At 38.0% G+C, this 21,441-nt stretch overlaps 1 protein-coding gene across 1 annotated transcript in view; it reads left to right on the plus strand.

Moving 5' to 3' along the window:
- LOC126455903 (golgin subfamily A member 6-like protein 22) overlaps positions 1-21,441 on the plus strand; it is a 285,498-nt gene that overhangs the window by 178,097 nt on the left and 85,960 nt on the right. Inside the window, exon 12 of the mRNA XM_050091664.1 lies at positions 4,445-4,553. Coding sequence (XP_049947621.1) covers positions 4,445-4,553 — 109 coding nt within the window. The remainder of the gene's footprint in view (positions 1-4,444; positions 4,554-21,441) is intronic.

Below are 21,441 nucleotides of genomic sequence, written 5' to 3' on the forward strand. Positions count from 1 at the left end.
TTTTGTAAATGCTCATCAGTGTAGGCACTGGAAACTCCTGTGTCATCCAACTAGTTTGCACAACCCAGCACAGATACTGTAAGTTGTTCTTAAAACATTGAAAAATAGCAGGAGCACTGGCAATTCCAAAATACAACTGTAAGTATTGGTTCAGTCCAAAAGGGGAATTGACAACTAACATATGTTGAAACTATACCTAAGGGGAGTTACAAATAGGCATCTGACAAGTCAATTTTTGAGAAATATTGACCACCTGATAACTTTGCAAAGAGTTTGTCTGGATGCGGTATCCACTATACATTGTGCATTCACAGAAACTTCAAAATCGTCGCTGAGGTGTAACTGGCCTCACGGTTTCTTTACTATAACTAGGGAGGTAGACCATTCACTTGATGTAATAGGCTGAACAATGCTGGAATCCACGAGGTGATCCAGTTCATCTTTCACTTGTTCCCTGAGTGACACTGGAACCATAAGGCCTTGAAAAAAGCGAGGCTGAGCAGAAGGATTCTTGGTAACGTGCACTTGAATATTGTTGGCACACCCCAGTCTTCTTGGCACACCCCAATCCAGGAGGGAACAAAAAGGAAAACACGGAACACAATGCATGAAAGTTTGTATACAGCACTTGTTCAGACCCTAAATTCACTTCCTCTGAAATGGTAAAACCAAACAACTTAAAAGAATCTAATCCAGAAAGATTCTCCTTACATGTGTTATCTACAGCAAGAAATGCAAAAATGTAAGTGACCTGACTACTGACTTTTAGGTTACTTGGGCAGAGAACTGACCAAGAATAGAAATGTTTATTCTAATTTACTAACTTTAACAAAACAGGAAGAAGTGGAGGGGAGCCCAGGTCCATATAAGTTTGTGAGTTGCATGTGCAAAATTTTACAAAAACACTAACATCAATGAAAAGAGTGTGTGGCACAACCGAAACAGCTGATACAATGTTTACATCCCTATCTTCATCAGTATCATTGTGCTAAATTTTTGCATTACAAACAGACCTTTTTTGTTGCAGCCATGACAGGTAGTCCACCATTTTGGGCAGTCTTGACACTCATAGCTAATAAAACAATAAGGACAGGATGGGGAGAGTGGAACATTTAGGTTGCTGTTCACTGGCCTGTTTACTTTGTTGGTACAGGTGTTGCTGGGAGTGATGCTGGCCATCCTGATGGTGTGATCGTGTGCCGACCTCTGCGATCAGGTCTTCCCCCAGCAAATTATCTGAAGCTTGGTGTGGAGGAGAGGGTTGGATTGCTGTTACCTCACACCATGACTTGATTTGGTTACCTGCAGCTTGCAAGACCTCGAACAATTGTGCAATAGCTAAAACGTCGTAGAGGGATGGATTTTTTCCCACTGGGGGGACAAGCTCTCACACCTCATGATCCAGGGCTAAAAGAATGACAGCATCTCTCACCATCTGATCGGCATATGGCTCTTTATGCACATTAGACACAAAATGACAATGACGACTTAACTCATGGAGTTCAGCTGCCCATGCTTGGTATGATTGATGTGGTTGCTTTGTGCAGCGGTAAAACTCAGTCTGGGATGCAAAACATGGGTGCACTTATAGTAGTATTTTGAAAGAAGTTTACACATTTGGTCAAATATTAAAGAAGATGGATCCTGCATGGAAGTGAATTGATGTAAGACTTGATACATTCCTGGCAATATCCATAAAAGGAACAAGGCTTGATGTAAAATAGCATCAGTAATCCCAAAAGCTTGAAAGTGTTCTTGCAGGTATTTCTCATATGTGTCCCATTCCTCAATGGACTCATCATATGTAGGAAAGGGAGGTGGATAAACCTTGGGGGCTGTGGAGCACAAAACAGCAAGCAACATGAGCTGAGGAGCATGCCAACTTGACAAAACAGAAGCCAGTGATTGAAGTACCTTAGTTTGACTGTCCAGCTCCTGTGATTGGAGGTGCAACACCATGACAAATAATTCTTGCTGTTTGACCAGACGACATAAAATGTCCTCCCTAACACCATCAGCCATTGTGAGAATAAATGGAGGGCCAACCGGGGGGGGGGGGGGGGGGGGCTATGTCCGTAGCAGTCTGGTCCCTTTAATCCCACAAACCAACCAACCAACCAGAGTAGAAATTTGCATGAAGAACAGGACCACATTCGGTTCCAATTGTGTTGTCATTACTTTAAGTACAACACGACCAGTAGACTCAACACAACTTTACTCCACAGAAGCATTAACAAACGAGTACAGCATTAAGTAACATTCAGTAGGAACCAATTACATACACAAAGAGCTGCAGTAATATACGTGGACAACTGAGGGATAGTGTACCTCGGCTAGCCTAACGCAGGTCTGAGTGTCCTCTGCGGATGACATATCACTGCCGCATGTGTGGCCTTTTGAAAGAAGGCACAAACATCACTGCAGAAATGACTCACGGCAATGTAATACAATATTTTATCCCAGTTTTATGAATTACATTAATATAATAAAGTGGATAAGGCAAATACATAAAAAATGTTATGTAAGGAAAGATAAATGTCCAAGCACATATACATACAAATAACCTAGGTTTTTATTACCTTAAGTAACTATTGCAAGTCCCACATATCGTCGGAAAGCACCACGTCATTAGCAGATCATGTGTTTGGCCCTCCACTTTGACAAAGACATGTATGTGCACTTGCATCTCTTTGCACCCAATGGGAAACACTTCTTCCTAAGTAGTTCTTCAAATAACTGCTAGGAAGCGGTTCAAATTGCCTAGTACACCTGTATCTATTTGCTGCCAAATAGGTTGGTTCTTCCACTACTGTATGGTGTACATACCTCCAACTACAAAATTACAGTGCCTGTTTTGTGAAGAGGTATGTTGTGCTCAGACAGCCAAAGCATTCAAGACGACAGCTCACATAAAGGAAGAAATCCATGTTCAAGCTCTGCTGTGGCACAAATTTTCATTGTTGTAACTCCATTATAAAACTGGAGGTTGTTCATTTTCACATCTGTGAATGAATTTTGTGTATATCTCCAAATATACAGATTTTTCGCTTATACCCCTTTGCTTGTATCTGTCTCAGCTATGATTACCTATGTTGAACTATCAATACAGAATTGCCATTGTAGCTGCATATATTATTATTATTAACTTGATTGGCCACATTGGATCAATTGAGTCATTCCATGTTCACTTTCTCTTTGAAGATTGGACTACTTGCTTTCTGTGCTCAGCCTATGAAGAAAAAAAAGTGGCCATAATAGAGAAATTTATTAGGGCCTTAATCAGCCTTTTTGGTTGGGAATTATCAAAAATGAAAACAATTAATTTGTGCCATATCTGTTTAAAAATATTTTATAACCTTTTAATCAACTTTTTCAAATATTTTGTTGCCTGTCTCACCTTTTTCAAGTGCCACCATGGCTCCTCACTCTGTATCCGTTGAAGACAGGTTTAAAGTGTATAATGTGTGACAGTCAGCAAGTCTGTCATTAATTTTGCAACGAATGAGGGGTTTTTCAGTAGCCTTTTTCCACTATAGTTAGCTACCTTGTTACTACCAATTTTTGAAACGAATATTTATGTCCCTATGATCATGATGTACAGTGAGCTTCACATCCTTATCCCTTTTATTTCATCCCCTTCAGTATTCAGCTTGCCCATAATGACTGTCTTCTGATAATTGATTCTCTATCTTCCTGAAACCTGAAATCTGTTCCTTTCTCTTCAGTGTAATGGCTTGATCATTATATGAGCTGACATTTCTTAGGAGAATCTTTTTGGTAATCAAGCTGGGTATCTAAATTTTTGTGCAGAAGTAATATAATAAGCTACTTATGATTTTCTTTTCACAATTCTAAGAATATATTATACTCAACCAGCTGTTATAAATCTGTCTTTATTCTACAGTAGCAATGAAAACATGTTGATAAATGTTTTACTTTTTCAATAATATCATTTAGACCATTTCTTTATGCTATTCATACCTTTTTTTGCTGTTGGCTTGAATTTGTGAGGGACTTGTTTTTCATTACTGAAATAGTTCAGCTTTATTGCACAGTAACCTACTAACATGGCTTCAGAGTGAAGTGGAATGATTGAATGACTGGATTATAAAGCTAAATAACTTTAGTACAGTAGGTGAATGACTTACATTCTGTTAACATTCCAAATATACATTTATGGGGAAAAGAAGAAGTGGTGTGTGTGTGTGTGTGTGTGTGTGTGTGTGTGTGTGTGTGTGAGAGAGAGAGAGAGAGAGAGAGAGAGAGAGAGAGAGAGAGAGAGAGAGAGAGAGAGAGAGAGAGAGAGAGAGGGGGGTTGCTTGCTCAAAACCTAGAGTAATTTTCCATGCCATTGCAGGTTTCTTTGCACCTCAGCTGTAGCTAAGTAGTTATCATTCCTTATTTTTGTTTATCTTCTGATGCACTGTTTGTATTCTTTGTGCAGGTCAAGAACTATAACAGAGCTGAAGAGAAAGGTGCATGAGGTAGAAAGACAGCTGGCTGTAAAATACTATTCTGACAGGAATAAGACACATGGAGATTTGAAACATAAGGTATAACATTGATTAAGAAGATGCCTATAGCTCAAGTTTGAGTGTTATATATATAAGACTTACAACAAGTGACAAACAGTATATTTACATCAAATGACAAATTTTCATTTTGTTCAGGTAGTATTAAATGCTATAGTGACATTCTTTCAACTTTTTGAATTATACAATAATTATAAAAAATACATATTTCTTTGTAGTACCAAAAGTAAATAAACTCGAAATACAAGCAAATTTTATAGAAACACAAATATAAATAAGAATAGATTGTAGAACTAAGACTCAAAAATGTTGAATCTTCATTATATAAATAGAAATAATGAACGTAGTGAATAGTTTGTCAGATATTGTCCTCTAAAATCATCATTTTTCAAAACAGTCACTGCAAACCATTTCTGCATGCACCAAGCATAAACACTCCTTGAAAACTTTGCAAAAGTGTTTAGTTTTACAGTCCTTGGATTTGTAGCATCTCCCCCTTTTCCCTGGTTGTGGATCCTCAACTATTCTTTGTTCCTGGGTGCCAGAGAGGTTAGAGGCAAGCCTGTGAATTTTGCGCAGGAGATTTGGTTGGATCGCATGGATTGTCAGTATGGTGTTATAAGAGACTTTCCTATGGTTCTAAGGTATTCTCTTCTAACCGAAACGTTGTCTGCTTTGAATACAATGTAGCCATTGAGAGTTGCAATGTTCAACAACTGAAAAAAGAGACAGGGAGGGCACCGTCTTGTCCCTCTAGCAACAGTACGTTCACCATTCATAGTGTCAATGTCATCTATGCCACCTTTTGTTTTGTTGTAGCACATTATTATACTCACACATGGGTTTTTCTTTTCACTATTGTCACTGTCAGTTTCATCATTGTGATGCTTTGATGAAACAAGCAGTTCTGATTTGGTACATAAGAAAGTTATGTGACATCTTCCTGAAATCCAAACATACTTAGTACTCTTTTTTAGATATTTTGGGAACAAACTTGACTGGAATTTCAGGCTGTGTTTTAATGTACCAACAACATTAATCTACATCTGCATTTACATAAATACTCCATGACCCATCATAAGATGCATGGTGTAGGGTACACTGTACCGCTACTTGTCATTTCCCCTCCTCTTCGACTCGCAAATAGAGTGTGGAAAAACGACTGTCTGTACACCTCTGTTTGAGCTCTAATTTCTCGTATAATATCTTCATGGTCCTTATGTGGTATGAATGTTGGTGCAGCAGAATAATTCGGCAGTCAGCTTCAAATACCGGTTCTCTAAATTTTCTCAGTAATATTTCCCAAAAGGAGTGCCACCTTCCCCCCAGGGATTGCCATTTGAGTTCCCAAAGTATCTCTGTAACGCTTAGGTTTTGTTCAAACATCATGGTAACAAATCCAGCAGCCCTCTTCTGAATTGCTTCAGTATCTTCCTTCAGTCCAAACTGTTATGGATCCCACACACTTGAGCAGTTTCTCCCAGTAAACTGAAGTTGACTATTTGCCTTCCCTACTACAGTTTTCAGGGGCTCGTTCCACCTCATATTGCTTTGCAACATTATGCCCAAATATTTAAACAACTTGACTGTGTCAAGCTGGACACTAGTAATACTGTATCCGAACATTACTGGTTTGTTATTCCTACTCATCCTGATTAACCTGTATTTTTCCACATTTAGGGCTAGCTGCCATTCATCACACCAACAGGAAATTTTGTGTAAGTCATCCTGCATCTTCATACAGTCACTCAGCTTTGACACCTTACCGTACACCATGGTTTCATCAGCAAACAACTGCAGACTGCTGCGCACCCTGTCCACCAAATCATTTATGTATATGGAGAACAACAGTGGTCCTATCACACTTCCCAGGGGCGCTCCTGCTGATACCCTAGTCTCTGATGAACACCCGCTGTTGAGACCAACATACTGGGTTCTATTATTTAAGAAGTCTTCGAGCCATTGATGTATCTGTGAACTTATTCCATATGCTTGTACCTTCGTTAACAGCCTGCAATGGGGTACCGTGTCAAATGTTTTCTGGAAATCTAGAATTATGAAATCTGCCTGTTGTCCTTCATCCATAGTTCTCAGTGTACCATGTAAGTAAAGGGCAGGCTGAGTTCCGTGTGAGCGATGCTTTCTAAAACAAGGTGTATACGACCCGGGAGATCCGGGAAATACCCGGGAATTTTTTCATCCGGGAGAAAACTGGGAAAAACCCGGGAATTTTTTAGAATTCTGGGAATTTTTCATTGTTTTAGTTTTCAGTTAATTTTTTGTAATTTTGACTGGTAAGAACCGATACTCTAACAAAGGATATTGCTGTATTCCGCTACTGCGTAATAATACTGCAGCAACAAAATATGAACTAGAGAATAAAACTTAAATTGCATAGGAAAAACGCCATAAAAAAAGAAAACAGTGCTCATACAAGAATTTGCCAACAGCAAAATGTGTCCAAAGGTTTTGGAAGACTATGCATTGCTGCGTGACAATGAATTACCTCTGATGAGTGTGACATCACAACTGTTTACATTAGATTCATGTAAGCAGTTGCAAGCGGGATCATGCGCATGCATATGAGTAGTACCTCCTCCTGCTTCTGGCTACAGAAATGTTGCTGTTGGTTGTGTACGCAGCAAACCGGGGTATCTGAACCGGGCGGCAATTTCGGTGGTGAGGGGGGCCAATTCGTATTGCTGAGGAAAAAAAACCTTGTTTCACAAAGTGCCAAGCAGTTAGCGCACGTTAGTCTATCAGTTATTCAAATGATTTTGAAACGCATCCCTGTTGCTTTTTGAACACATTCTAACTTGATTTCTGAATGAATCATAAGTTGATTTTTGAATGTGTGCGTAGTGTACGTGATGTCCATGCCAGGGAAATCCTTGTCGCATATAGAAATAAACTTCGCTGGAGACAAAAGGGGATTGGGCTATTAGAGCTGAGCGGAATAAAGCTGAACGGGTGAAAGCCGTTTGTTTATGTGATTGATTGGGTATGCGAATGATTAGCGTTATTATGATTACTAGCAAAGTCCATAGATTCAGACTACCAGAGTGGAAACTAACAGGAATAACAGGTAAGAAAGATTACGTTATCTTCTCGGTATATCCAAGAAAATGAAATTTTGACAGAAAATTTTTGACCAGATCGCTACAGTAGAAAGGGCAAGTTGTACATTTCCTGGCTAGCAGCTGTTTAAGTTCTATTCTGGGAGAAGCGCGGCAAACGCGTTGTACGAACACGTTCTAACACCTAACTGGAGAATAATCGCTGGATAACTAAACCTGTGATTCTGGCAGGGTTAGTAGAGTTAACCGGAGAATAAATGAGCTTTGACAATGACAGGAATAGTTACAGAATTAGTGATGAGAAGATAGTTTGTTAGAATGAGGAAGGAGAAGAAACGGGGACATCACACAGATTATGGAATAATATGACGATTCCAAATTTATACAAAAAGTTTGTACTACTACTCTTCGATCTCATGCTTCAAAAACTGGAGCGTATGAATGAAATGTGAAACTATTTCCTAAAGTAAAGCTTTTTGCTTGTAGTAGGCCAAATAGGCATTTCATATTGGTACTTCGTGAATTAGATTCTGTCATATTATAAAAATGACAATTATTTCCAAAACAGTCTCGCTTATTTGGTGTGTGTTACAGTTGCTGCAATATTAGAAAGACCTGTTTTCTTTTGTCTAGCAGACAGTGACAAAATAGACATAATCAGATCGAGAAACCACACCAAACGTGGGTGCTATTTGCATTAACAGCTTTTTCAGTACTAGACAACGACATTTAGAATTTTCATGTTGCAAAACATTTTACGAACTTTGATGAGGTAATAGATTCTTTCGCAGAAAGGAAAGCGCATCATGTAAAGCTGTACCAAGATTAGAGAGAGAAAGAAAAATGCTAAGACTTAAGGCTTGAAGAAATGTGTACTGTCTTGCTTGTCTCTTGTCGTACCTGGTTTTATGTATCCTGTATTTCACAGAGCGAGGTGGCGCAGTGGTACGCACACTGGACTCGCATTTGGGAGGACGACAGTTCAATCCCATGTCCAGCCATCCTGATTTAGGTTTTCCGTTATTTCCCTAAATCTCTTCAGTCAAATTCCGGGATGTTTCCTTTGAAAAGGGCACAGTCGATCTCCTTACCCATCCTTCCCTAATCCGATGAGACCGATGACCTCGCAGTTTGGACTCTTCCCCCAAAACAACCCAACCCTGTATTTCATTTTATGCCACACAGAACAGTAAGTTATTAGCTAATAGGCAATAAAGAGTCCAAATTTTCTGAAGAGTTCTTGTTCTTCCGGTTACAAATAATCCCATCCAGTATTAACTGCGAGGGTTTCTTTTATAAAAAAAAAGAGGGGCATTATGTCAAACCGGCCGACTGGGAGTAGGAGAAGCACCACAGGACATTTTAATTTCCGCTGTCCTGATATAGTTTGATGACATCCATTACAAAATATACACATTTGAGTTCCACAATGCGAAGTACAGTGACATGTGGTAGAAGAATGCCGTGTGAAGAGGAGTGGCACTGCATTTTGGCACATTTAAGACCAAATAACACTTCTTACATTTCCTTGAAGATTTTGCATCAGACTCTTCAGAAAGATGTGCGCTACAAAATGAACATATTTTTGAAAAGTCTTTTTTTTTTTTTAATTTTTTATGTCCTATCTCAAATGCTCGAGAGGGAAAAGGGGGGGGGGGGGGGGGGGGTGCCATCATCTAGTATTGCCCCGGTTCGAAATATCGTAGATCTGGGTCTGATGCGCAGAGCAGTCCGAGCTACAGTGGGGGGTTTACATTTAGTGATTTTACTGTTGCCTATTCGTTTATTGCTTTCACATCAAATGAAAAAAAAGTGATTTCTGTGGCTTGGAGCTATCAAGTGAATTAAAATACATCCACATGATTATGGAAGGCTACAATATGTTGTTAGTTCCAGATCTTATTTTATTTCCACCTTTCTGACACTCAAGCATTAATCACCTTTTAGAAGAATGAAGTTATTTTTGTCGCTTTGCTAAAGAAATTCGCTTTTTATTTATCTTTTCTGCTGAGGCAGCCAGTTTGTTTCAAATGAAGTATTTAATTCCACACTATTGGCTAGTTTCAACTATTCACTGCATTTCAAGTGCACGTTTTCATCTTCTAGCACATATGGCATTATGCCATAATAAAGAAGCAAACATGAGATAATACAGTACTGGTACTCCAAGAAAATTTACATCCCAAAAATCACACTGAAAAGCTTAATATTAGATCGAGGCCTACTTCGCTGCGAATCTGGACATATGAATGTGCAGTTTAACGCGAATTATTCATTTCAGTATGGTTCACGAAACTCCAGCTCTTTTGGAGTATTCTCTGATGTCTTGTTTCTTTTATGACATAATGTAAGATCTTTTAATGTTTTACACATACAAACATATGGGCTTTCTACGTCATCGTAGCTGCGCAAGTGCGGGGACGCCTCTTGTGTGGCACTCTCTGGCAAATGCTGGAACAAATCTATTTTCAACAGATCTTGGGAAAATATTGCGAATTGTGGTTTGAAAAGCGTTATTTTCAAAGTAAATTTCCTTTTGCGCAAGATGAACTATGTGCGAGAATGTACGATGGATTTCTTAAATCACAGAGCATTTGACTCTCATTTAAAAATCAACTCTTTGATGACAAGCCATCTAGAAGAATTTTGAGCCCAGAAGATCAGAGATTTATTTTGGTAATAAACATTTTACTGACACATTTGTGTGATGTGTCTTAAAAGTGTAAAACATGCAAAAAAGATCTACATTATATGTGAAAGCTTAGTTTCACTTGTATCTTATTAATTTTCGAGACAAATGTAGTATATGAGAAGTTTGCTTTTCCTGTATCAACACTGCATATATTATTTTTAACCATTAACTTTTTCTGTTTGTATGTTTACGCTATGTAAGTGATGTTGCTATTGGCTGGCGAGATATTGTGATATGAGCTATGACTGGCATACAAAAGCGTATAGAAATCTCGATTTCAATGCTTCAGAAAGTAACGTGCAGTTTTTGGTGCAATTCGAATGTATACTTTTGCAATACAAAAATATGCAGCATATATTTTGCTGCACATGAGAGAACTTTCCAAAACGTGGTTTTTCCCCCTGAGTTTCGTTTTCTAAAGTGCCGGGAAATTCTAAGCCACTGTATAAAAACATAACCATTCAAATTAGTGATAAATTTTACAGTTCCGAGGGAACGTATAGTTTCACTTAACACGGAAAAAGTGTATTTTCACCCGGGAGAAAGTGTTTCCCACCTGGGAGAAAAATGTATTTTTAACCGGGAGATCTGGGAAAAATCCGGGAATTTTTGTTCCTTGTCCATGTGTACACCCTATAAAACCATGCTGTTTCATGGACATAAGCTTTTTAGCCTCAAGAAAGTTTATTATATTTGAACTGAGAATATGTTCAAGGATTTTGCAGCAAACAGAAGTTAGGGATATTGGTCTGTAATTTTGTAGGTCCGTTCTTTTACCTTCCTTATATGATGAAGTCACTTGCACTTTTTTCCAGTTGTTGGGAAGTTGTACGGGGTGAGAGAGTAGTGATAAATGCAAGCTAGGTAAGGACCAGTGCTGTAGAGTATTCTTTGTAAAATTGAGCTGGGGTTCCAACCAGACCTGGTGATTTATTTGTTTTCAAATCTATAAGTTTCTTCTCTGTGCCATGTATGCTTATTTCTATGTTGTCCATATGTGAGTCTGTCTGATGATCAAATGATAGTATGTTTGTACAGTTCTCCTGCATGAATGGTTTGTTGAATGTGAAATTTAAAACTTTGGCTGTCTTCAACAACCACACCAGGCTGGTCAACAAGGGACTGCTTAGCAGTTTTACGTACAACCAGGATTTTCTCGGATTCTCAGCCATATCATTTGCTGAGATGTGACAGTGGTAGTTGTTGTATGCTTCGTACATGGATCTTTCCACAAATGTACGAATCTCTACTAACCTTTGCTTGTCTTTGTTTGTGCATCCTCATTTGGACCTAGAGTGCAACAGCCTCTGCTTTCTCAGCATCTTATGAATTTCATTATTAAACCATAGTGGATCTTCCCATCCTTCATCCACTTACTAGGCAAGTAACTGACCAGACCATAATTTACAGTCTGTTTAAACTTTGCCCATAATATCTTACTGGTATTAATTGATGCCAATTCACTGTCTGAGTAAGACATTAATAACTGCTTATCTGCTCTGTGTAGCAGAAACACTCTCCTAACCTTCTTGACTGATTTATTAGCTTTCGTTAAAGACATCATACTCACTAATCCCCATTTCTATACTGACATTGTCGATAAGGTCCAGCCTATTTGTAGCTAAAGGTCTAAGATATTTCCACTGCCTGTGGGCAGCCGAGCTAGCTGCCCAAGACAATTTTCGGAAAACATGTTTAAAAGTATTTTGCATGACTTTCTGTCTGTACCCACCCACAATGAATCCATAGACATCCCAGTCTATACTCAGTAGCCTTTCCTTGTAGTACTGTTTTGACGACTGAGTAAGATCAATTATCTGCTGTCAGATTTCTTCCAGACCTACAAGACACTAAACAACATTGTTTGCCTTATTACTGACTTTGTATGGTCCTTGTTGTTGTGCATCTGCATAGACTTCCAAATATTTTACATAATATGTTTTATAATAAGCCAGGATGATGACCTTGATCATGCACTTGGCTAGTTTATTCGGGATATAGAGCCTGAACCTGTGCCTTCCTATTTGTGGAACAAGCATATTGTGCGAAGTAATGTTTTCTGCTGGAGCATAACATGCATTGCACCTGGAGACAAATACATCAAGAATGAATCTTATGGCAGAAAGATTATCTTGTGGTTTTCTTTCTTCTCTCATATGCATATTGTCAAACCTGATACAATGAGTCAAAAATCTGTATCTTTTCAATGACATACTTGTTTGAAAGATTTATATTCTGGTCCCACATGTGTTCCAAAAGTCTTTAGCATTCATTTTACCACCATGCAGTGTTCCAAATAAGTAAAGTAGATCAAAATATGCCTTCAGTTCATCAAAAATTGTAGGCCTAGCCATATTTGTGTCACTTGTATATTTGTTTCAACTGAATCAGTATAGGTATCGATTGATTCAAGAACTAAATCAAGCAATGGATTGCTAAAAATTAACTGCCATGATTCTAATGCTGAATGTATATCCACCGTAGCTTGAATATTTCCAGGCATGGAAACTATGTTGTGACGTCTTGTTTAAATGCTTTGTGGTAAACAAGCTTTTCTCCATTTAGTTACTCTGTTCCTTCCTTTGTAAAAGTACACAGTTGTTGTACCTGAGTTAGTTACAAGAGTTGTACTTGAATGAACAACAGTTGGTGCTGGCAGAAGGCTGAACATCTTCCCATTCACCACCACTTATTTTACTATTACTATCATGATCACTGTTTATTTCATAGTCTACTTCACTCTCATCATTGTATAAAATTCCATAAATTCCACTGTATGAAAGATTTTCCCTTGCCATTTTATATTGTAAACTGGTGTCAGTGATAATTTGCTTTTAGGACATCACAAATAGTTCACAAAGTGACTCAATGATAGGCTTACACCAAAATAAAAATGAGGTTGCATTGGCAGAAATTAGTAACATAAATGGTCAGGCTGGGTCTGACAGACCTGAACACCTTTTGGAAGACTGCCAAACAATGACTAAACAAAGCAATACCTCATTCAAGATGTGAACACTTTCTCTTGGATGTTTCAGGAAGCTAGCAGAGCACTCGAGTCAAATCAGCAACTATAAGAATTTAAATTCAGTGAAACAGAAACAAGTGGGCCTCACAGACCCAGCCAGATCATTCTAGGGTAAAATCAGGAAATAAAACTTTTTAAAATATTCAGTACCTAAATTACTCAGTGAAAATAAACTCTTGTAAGTATTCATCATGAAACTGAAACATTTTCTGTTATTTTCTTTGGTTTTCAGTTTGGAGATCATCAGATAGAAAATCATGTGAAAACAATATGATGAAATACTGCTGATTATGTTTTGCTTTGCAAACGTTTTGATGTAATAACAGTATGATAGGACATCATGTCACAGGCATTTCATTTATGTTGTGAAATTCTCTTATATTAATCCTCTTGTTCCTTTTTTACAGTTAAATTGACAGAAATTGTGTGCAGTGGCAATTGGTTCCTTAAGATGTGGGGTATAGCAAACTTGATATGTTTTGCTACAGAGGTTCTGGAATTAACATCTAAATCTATATATTGCAGTCACTATGCTGTCAGTAAATGATAATACCTTTATTATACAAGACACTTCTCTTAGTCAGTTCAGTATAAAACTGTGAGCAAAATGAAAGTTCATGTGGAAGTTTCTCCTTGAGAATTTTTTTTTTTTTGGACATATCTTCCAGAAATTTTCTACTATCTTGACAGAGTACATCCTTTCAGAGCATGTTACAATGAAGTTAATGTATTCTGCAATTTTTTCTTTGACACAGTCACTAATATTTCACAGTGCAGCAGGTTTCAACTACATAGTGTTCATTTTCAAATGCTTTGTGGTTGAAATTGGTTGCATTGTGAAACATCCATGTGATTTTGTCAATAACAGAATAAAGAATGTGGTCACACTACTTCTGTTAGTATGGTAATCTGCACATGTAGCTTTTCACTACACTCTTCTGTGTACTGAAAGCTTAGCTTTCAATTGCAATAACTCATAATTACATGGTCACTGGTATATATATTTAACTTTCTAATGAACTATAGAAAAATGGCTTTTTCTTCTGGTTGTTATGATGTGTAAAACGCTATGATTAATGCAGGTAATCTGCCAGTAAACTTATTTTACATATTTTAAATTTTTTCTCCCATTTTTCTGAATCTTTATATTTGATGACAAACTACAGTTTCAAAAACGGAAATTTATTCCTGAAATTCAGTTAATTGTAATGGGAGATCCAGGTTGGAATATTAACAATCCTTTTTTTAATATTGTCAGCTGTAATAGGTGTAGATGTGCTACCTGAAGTGACATATGAAAATTTGTGCTGGACTGTGACTCAAACGCTATTTCCTACATACCGCAAGCAGTTGCCTTACCACTTAGGCTATCCGAGTGTACTCCCTGGACTGACCCAAACTTTCATGTCATGGACCTATCTATTTCCTTTTATAGATTATAAATTCATTAATTCAACAGTCACACATTTCGTGATTCCCATGCAGGTTTTTAGAATCAAAACAAATAGCTATAATAGACTATCATTGTCATTTTCATCACAGGTGTAGCTTCACCTTATATATATTTAGTTTTGTTGGTGAATTATAGTTGCAAATATCGAAATTTATTCCTGATATTCCATTGTAGTGTAGTTGGTAAAGATGTATTACCTAAAACAACATTAATAATCTATGATAAGAAATAGATAGGAGGATGACATGTGGAAGTGTGGGTCAATCTGGGGAGCATGCTTGGGTGGGGTAAGTGGTAAGGATACCTCTCACAATAAGTCGGAAATACAGGTTTGAGTCCCAGTCCGACAAATTTTGTATGTCACTGTAGACAGTACACCTATACCAATTACAATTTACCTTTTTCTGAGTGATAGTTTATGTTTTAGTGTCATATATGAACAGTAAACCTGGAATGATACCATTGTTACTGCTTGCATGCAACACATTTAAATCTTCACTAACCCTTTTGTGTGCAGATGTTCCTTGCACGCTATAACTTTGTCAGGATTTGTTTACAATGCAATGTATGTGGATCCATTTTTCACATAAAACCATTGACAGTTTAAATTCTCATGCTTCCTTATTCTGTTAAATAATTATTTTTTATTTTTTGACTAGTGTAGTAAGTCTGTTTTGCCATTGATGATCTCTCATTTACTTTGGTGTCTTTTAAAAACAAGTTACACAGACAGAACAGTTTTCCTGAAAATTCCAGTGTGCCAGAATTTAAAAGTTTTCTCTGATCTGATATTTCATTAGGTTATTCATAATGTAACAGAACCTGATGTGTAGTTATACAGTTGTCCATATAATCATTTGAATATTTATTGTGAATGCTTTCATCTTGTTTCAAGTAGACATTCCAATCCCACTACATTTGGCATTGGATCCCTCCTTGAATATTTTGCGAACTATGGCTTCTCCACTGCAACTGCCATTCCTGTATGCTTCTGATCATAATTAAGTTTAGTGTATTAATCAAACATCTCTTTCCATGTTCGTCGTGTGAGGTAACAAGTTTAATACTTTGAACTGAAACATGGCTATACTTAACCACATGATACACAAAATTAATTTTTGAGCTTCCTGTATCTTTGAATTCTTTCCCGTTTCTCCTTTAGTGCTACTGGTCCCCTCTGTATGCAGGTATCTTTGTTCCCGGGTATACTAAGGCTGCAGTTGATGTCATATAATCCAACAAGTTTTCAGGTGTTTCCATAGCTGTACAGGTGACTTTTCTTTAAAATATGTGCCAATAAATGCAGGTTTAGAGAAACTGATTTTAAGTGTATGCTAGAAGGTCTCTCTCAACTTTTCTTTTCTTTAATTACTGAATTTTATCTTGTATAACAGCTTCTTAATGATATCAGCTGTACAGTTTTCCTACACCACTGACTGTTTTACTCCAGGTGATGACAGTTCATCTAGATTGATGGTATATGTGTTGCAAAGTAATCATGATGCCTTCAGCATGCTGCATAAGGAAATTGAAAGTGACTGTGTAAATAAAACATAGCTTAACTGGTAGGTGTGGAAGTTTTGTTTCTGCGAGCATTTCATCGAAAGTTATGGAAGAACTATGGCATTTTGTGAACTGAGAAGTTAATCACAAGTCATGAGCATAACACAAAACACTTTTCCAACATGTGGAAGGATGTGAGCCTAATATTTCTTCTGGAAAATGGAAAGGACATTTTGTGCCCCATTGTATATTGTAGTGTTGTCTTCAATATATGTGTAGACAAGAGGATTTGGAGCAAATGAAAACTGTCATTTCCTCTGAATCCTTGACTCCAGGTAGTTCCTTTGTTGCCGCCATAGAGGTTTCAGGAGAACATGATCTTGCTGGAAGCAGATATAAACCAGACTTTCCTATGCTTGCATCATCTTGTAGGTAAATTTTTCAGCTGTGAGAAGGTGTACATTACCAATTGGGGGCATGATAGCTTTAGAAAGTTCCATAGTGGATCCTCCAGGATCGTTATATACTTCATTCTTCCTGTCATATTGCTGCTTTAGGTATTGAGTCTAAGCACTATTTGACAGATTGGAACAGGAAAATGGTATCCCTTGGAGAAGTGTTGTGATAATCACGATTTTTGCTGATATTATTAATTGCATAGCGACGACCTGAATCTAGAGGCATTTCTCTTCAAAGATGATTCTGTTTCAGTTTGATCCACTTTCAACCCTGCAATGACAACACAACAGCTGCAAGCAACTATCAGTAGTTGAAACAATGGACAGTCTGCACAGGTTTTCACCAGAGAAAACTGTATAAGTACATAGTGTATCATAAGTGACGGTACTCCCCTTGACATTGTACAGTTGGGGAAGTAAATAGTTGTTTTATTGGTATTCCTGCTGTGGCAGGGCTGCAACTCATAAAGCAACCATGCTTTTGTTTCAGACAGGCCACATAGTTGATGTAAGAAAATGTGAGAGAAAATATCTTCCACTGTCACTCAGTCAATTTCAAAATTGCAGTGTATCACATTTTACACAGAAGGAGTGCAGTGTTTTTGGCCTAAGGAAAATCCTCATTACGTACAAGAATAGGAAAGGAATCTGCCTCGTGTTATGATATTGGCCAGGCTAACTTCATGATACCAGTTTATTTCACTTTCTCTCTTTTCTCTCTCTCTCTCTCTCTCTCTCTCTCTCTCTCTCTCTCTCTCTCTCTCTCTCTCTCTCTCTCTCTCGCTCTCTTTTTTTAAAAAAAGGGGGGATCAGAAATGGAAATTCATGTTTGGATATGTTGCAAAACTGGTTAATACCTCAACTTGAAGAGAAGAGAATCATAAATCATGTGTGCTTACAGCAGAATGGTGTTCCAGCACATTTTGCTATTTAATTGCAGAAATTCCTTGATGAACAATTCTGAGGCTGCTCGATAGGGCATGGTTCAGCAATGTCTGCAGCACCATTGAAATAGCCACCTTGACTCCCAGGCCCCACTATGTCACACAAGTTAACTCATTATGAGGAGTTAACAACTCATTGTGGGGAAAATAACGTTCCATGTGGGTCAACAGTAGTACAAAACCAATTGTACAATAGTGTTGAAGAAGCCTTCCAAAGCATAATTCTGGAGTTGCTCTGCAGTATGTGAAGAATGTCATGGAGGTGCATAGATCTCTTTGTAAAGCTCTATGGTACTCTTACAAATCCACTGCATACATCATTTTTATTTGTAAATATGACAATATACAATATATATATACATGAACCATGGACCTTGCCATTGGTGGGGAGGCTTGTGTGCCTCAATGAATCATATAGCCATACCGTAGGTGCAACCACAGCGGATGGTATCTGTTGAGAGGCCAGACAAAAATGTGGTTCCTGAAGGGGGGCAGCAGCATTTTCAGTAGTTGCAGGGGCAACAGCCTGGATGATTGACTGACCTGGCCTTGTAACATTAACCAAAACGGCCATGCTGTGCTGGTACTGAGAACTGCTGAAAACGGGGGGAAACTTCAGCCATAATTTTTCCCAGGGGCATGCAGTGTTACTGTATGGTTAAATGATGATGGCATCCTTTTGGGTAAAATATTCTGGAGGTAAAATAGCCCACCATTCAGATCTCCAGGCGAGGACTACTCAGGAGGATGTCATTATCAGGAGAAAGAAAACTGGTGTTCTACAGATTGGAGTGTGGAATGTCAGATCCCTTAATCGGGCAGGTAGGTTAGAAAATTTAAAAAGGGAAATGGATAGGTTAAAGTTAGATATAGTGGGAATTAGTGAAGTTCAGTGGCAGGAGGAACAAGACTTGTGGTCAGCTGAATACAGGTTTATAAATACAAAATCAAATAGGGGTAATGCAGGAGTAGGTTCAATAATGAACAAAAAAATAGGAGCATGGGTCAGCTACTACGAACAGCATAGCGAATGCATTATTGTAACCAAGGTACACACAAAGCCCACACGTACCACAGTAGTAGAAGTATAAATGCCAACTAGCTCCGCAGATGATGAAGAGATTGAAGAAATGTATGATGAGATACAAGAAATCATTCAGATGGTGAAGGGAGATGAAAATTTAATAGTCATGGGGGACTAGAATTCGATAGTAGGAAAAGGAAGAGAAGGGAAAGTAGTAGGTGAATATGGCATGGGGGTAAGTAATGAAAGAGGAATCTGTCTGGTAGAATTTTGCACAGAGCATAACTCAATCATAGTAACACTTGGTTTAAGAATCATGAAAGAAGGTTGTATATGTGGAAAAGGCCTGGAGACACTGAAAGTTTTCTCATAGATTATGTGATGGTAAGACAGAGATTTAGGAACCAGATTGTAAATTGTAAGACATTTCCAGGTGCAGATGTGGACTCTGACCACAATCTATTGGTTATGAACTGTAGATTAAAACTGAAGAAACTGCAAAAAGGTGGGAATTTAAGGAGATGGGACCTGGATAAACTGACATAACCAGGGGTTTTAGAGAGTTTCAGGGAGAGCATTAGGGAACCATTGCCAAGAATGGGGGAGAGAAATACTATAGAAGAAGAATGGGTAGCTTTGAGGGATGAAGTAGTGAAAGCAGCACAGGATCAAGTAGGTAAAAATACGAGGGCTAATAGAAATCCTTGGGTAACAGAGGAGATACTGAATTTAATCGATGAAAGGAGAAAATAGAAAAATGCAGTAAATGAAGCAGGCAAAAATGAATACAAACATCTCAAAAATGAAATCGACAGGTAGTGCAAAATGGCTAAGTAGGAATGGCTAGAGGACAAATGTAAGGATGTAGAGGTGTATATCACTAGGGGTAAGATAGATAATGCCTACAGGGAAATTAAAGAAAACTTTGGAGAAAAGAGAACCACTTGTGTGAATATCAAGTGCTCATATGAAAAAATTCATGGAGAAGAAATAAAAGCTCTGAGGTTCGCCAATGACATTGTAATTCTGTCAGAGACAGCAAAGGACCTGGAAGAGCAGTTGAACGGAATGGACAGTGTCTTGAAAGGAGGATATAAGATGAACATCAACGAAGCAAAACGAGGATAATGGAATGTAGTCGAATTGAGTCGGGTGATGCTGAGGGAATTAGATTAGGTAATGAGACACTTAAGTAGTAAATGAGTTTTGCTATTTGGGGAGCAAAATGACTGATGATGGTCGAAATAGAGAGGATATAAAATGTATACTGGCTATGGCAAGGAAAGCGTTTCTGAAGAAGAGAAATTTGTTAACATCGAATATAGATTTAAGTGTCAGGAAGTCGTTTCTGAAAGTATTTGTATGGAGTGTAGCCATGTATGGAAATGAAACATGGACGGTAAATAGTCTGGACAAGATGAGAATAGAAGCTTTTGAAATGTGGTGCTACAGAAGAATGCTGAAGATTAGATGGGTAGATCACATAACTAATGAGGAGGTATTGAATAGAATTGGGGAGAAGAGGAGTTTGTGGTACAACTTGACTAGAAGAAAGGACTGGTTGGTAGGACATGTTCTGAGGCCTCAAGGGATCACAAATTTAGCACTGGAGGGCAGCGTGGAGGGTAAAAATCGTAGAGGGAGACCAAGAGATGAATACCGTACTTACTCGAATTTAAACCGCACTCGAATCTAAGCCGCACCTGAAAAATGAGACTCGAAATCGAGGAAAAAAAATTTTCCGAATCTAAGCCGCTCCTGAAATCTGAGACTCGAAATTCAAGGGGAGAGAAAGGTTTTAGGCCGCACTTCCAAATCGAAACAAAGTTGGTCCATTGTAATATGAGACACAATTTAGGTTGAATGAATGGCGATACAGCTGTAGTAGTTTGGTTCGAGTCGTAAGCTTAGCAGTTAAGCTTTACCAGGTAGCTGTTGTTATGCGTCAGGCGCTCCGTCCGTATTTATACGGGTATTCTTCCTTTTTCACGTGCTTCGTCTGATTTGAATTGGTTGCTTATTTTTCTTTTATCTGACAAGTGCAGTTCTCTTTGTTATAGGTGTTTCCGTCACTCAAAGCTGAAATTGCATTACTGTACTGTGTCATGCATTGTTTGTCGCATTCTGAAAATGAGGGTTTACAGCCTTTCACCGCTCGTGGCATGGCTTGCTTTTGTGCCCGCTACCGCCGCTTACAATTAAAAAAAAAAACAAAGAGAGGAATCGTCTCATTAGCGAAACAATGGCAAGAGACTGCTATTCGTTGCTACTTACACTGCTGCTTTCTTTGATAATGATCAACAAGAACCAAATAATAGACTGCGTATGATAGAAGATGTTCTGAACGAGAATTTAGCGAAAATTTTTTCCGTTTGAAAATCTTCGCAGACGCCTCTTTTGTACATTACATTATGCACAGAAATAAGAGTCATCTTAGATTTAAAAATCTAGTCAATTGCCGTGCTTCATTTCTGACTGTATCACTATTAGGCATAAGAATAATACAAATGTAAATATCACATGGTATGTATATTCTTCCGCGTCTGCTGTTGTCTCACTCTAGTTTCGTAGTTTATTAGGCGGACAGGATTTAAATGAGATAGCAGCAAACACGAAAGAATACATGGCAAAATGTTTATATTCCTATTATTCTTATGGTGAAGAGAATACTGCATGTGATTCACAATTCATAAAAGTTCCTATTAGCAACCATTTCTTCTCACAGTTAGG

Source organism: Schistocerca serialis, chromosome 1 (assembly GCF_023864345.2).
Source record: "Schistocerca serialis cubense isolate TAMUIC-IGC-003099 chromosome 1, iqSchSeri2.2, whole genome shotgun sequence".
Lineage (NCBI taxonomy): Eukaryota > Metazoa > Arthropoda > Insecta > Orthoptera > Acrididae > Schistocerca > Schistocerca serialis.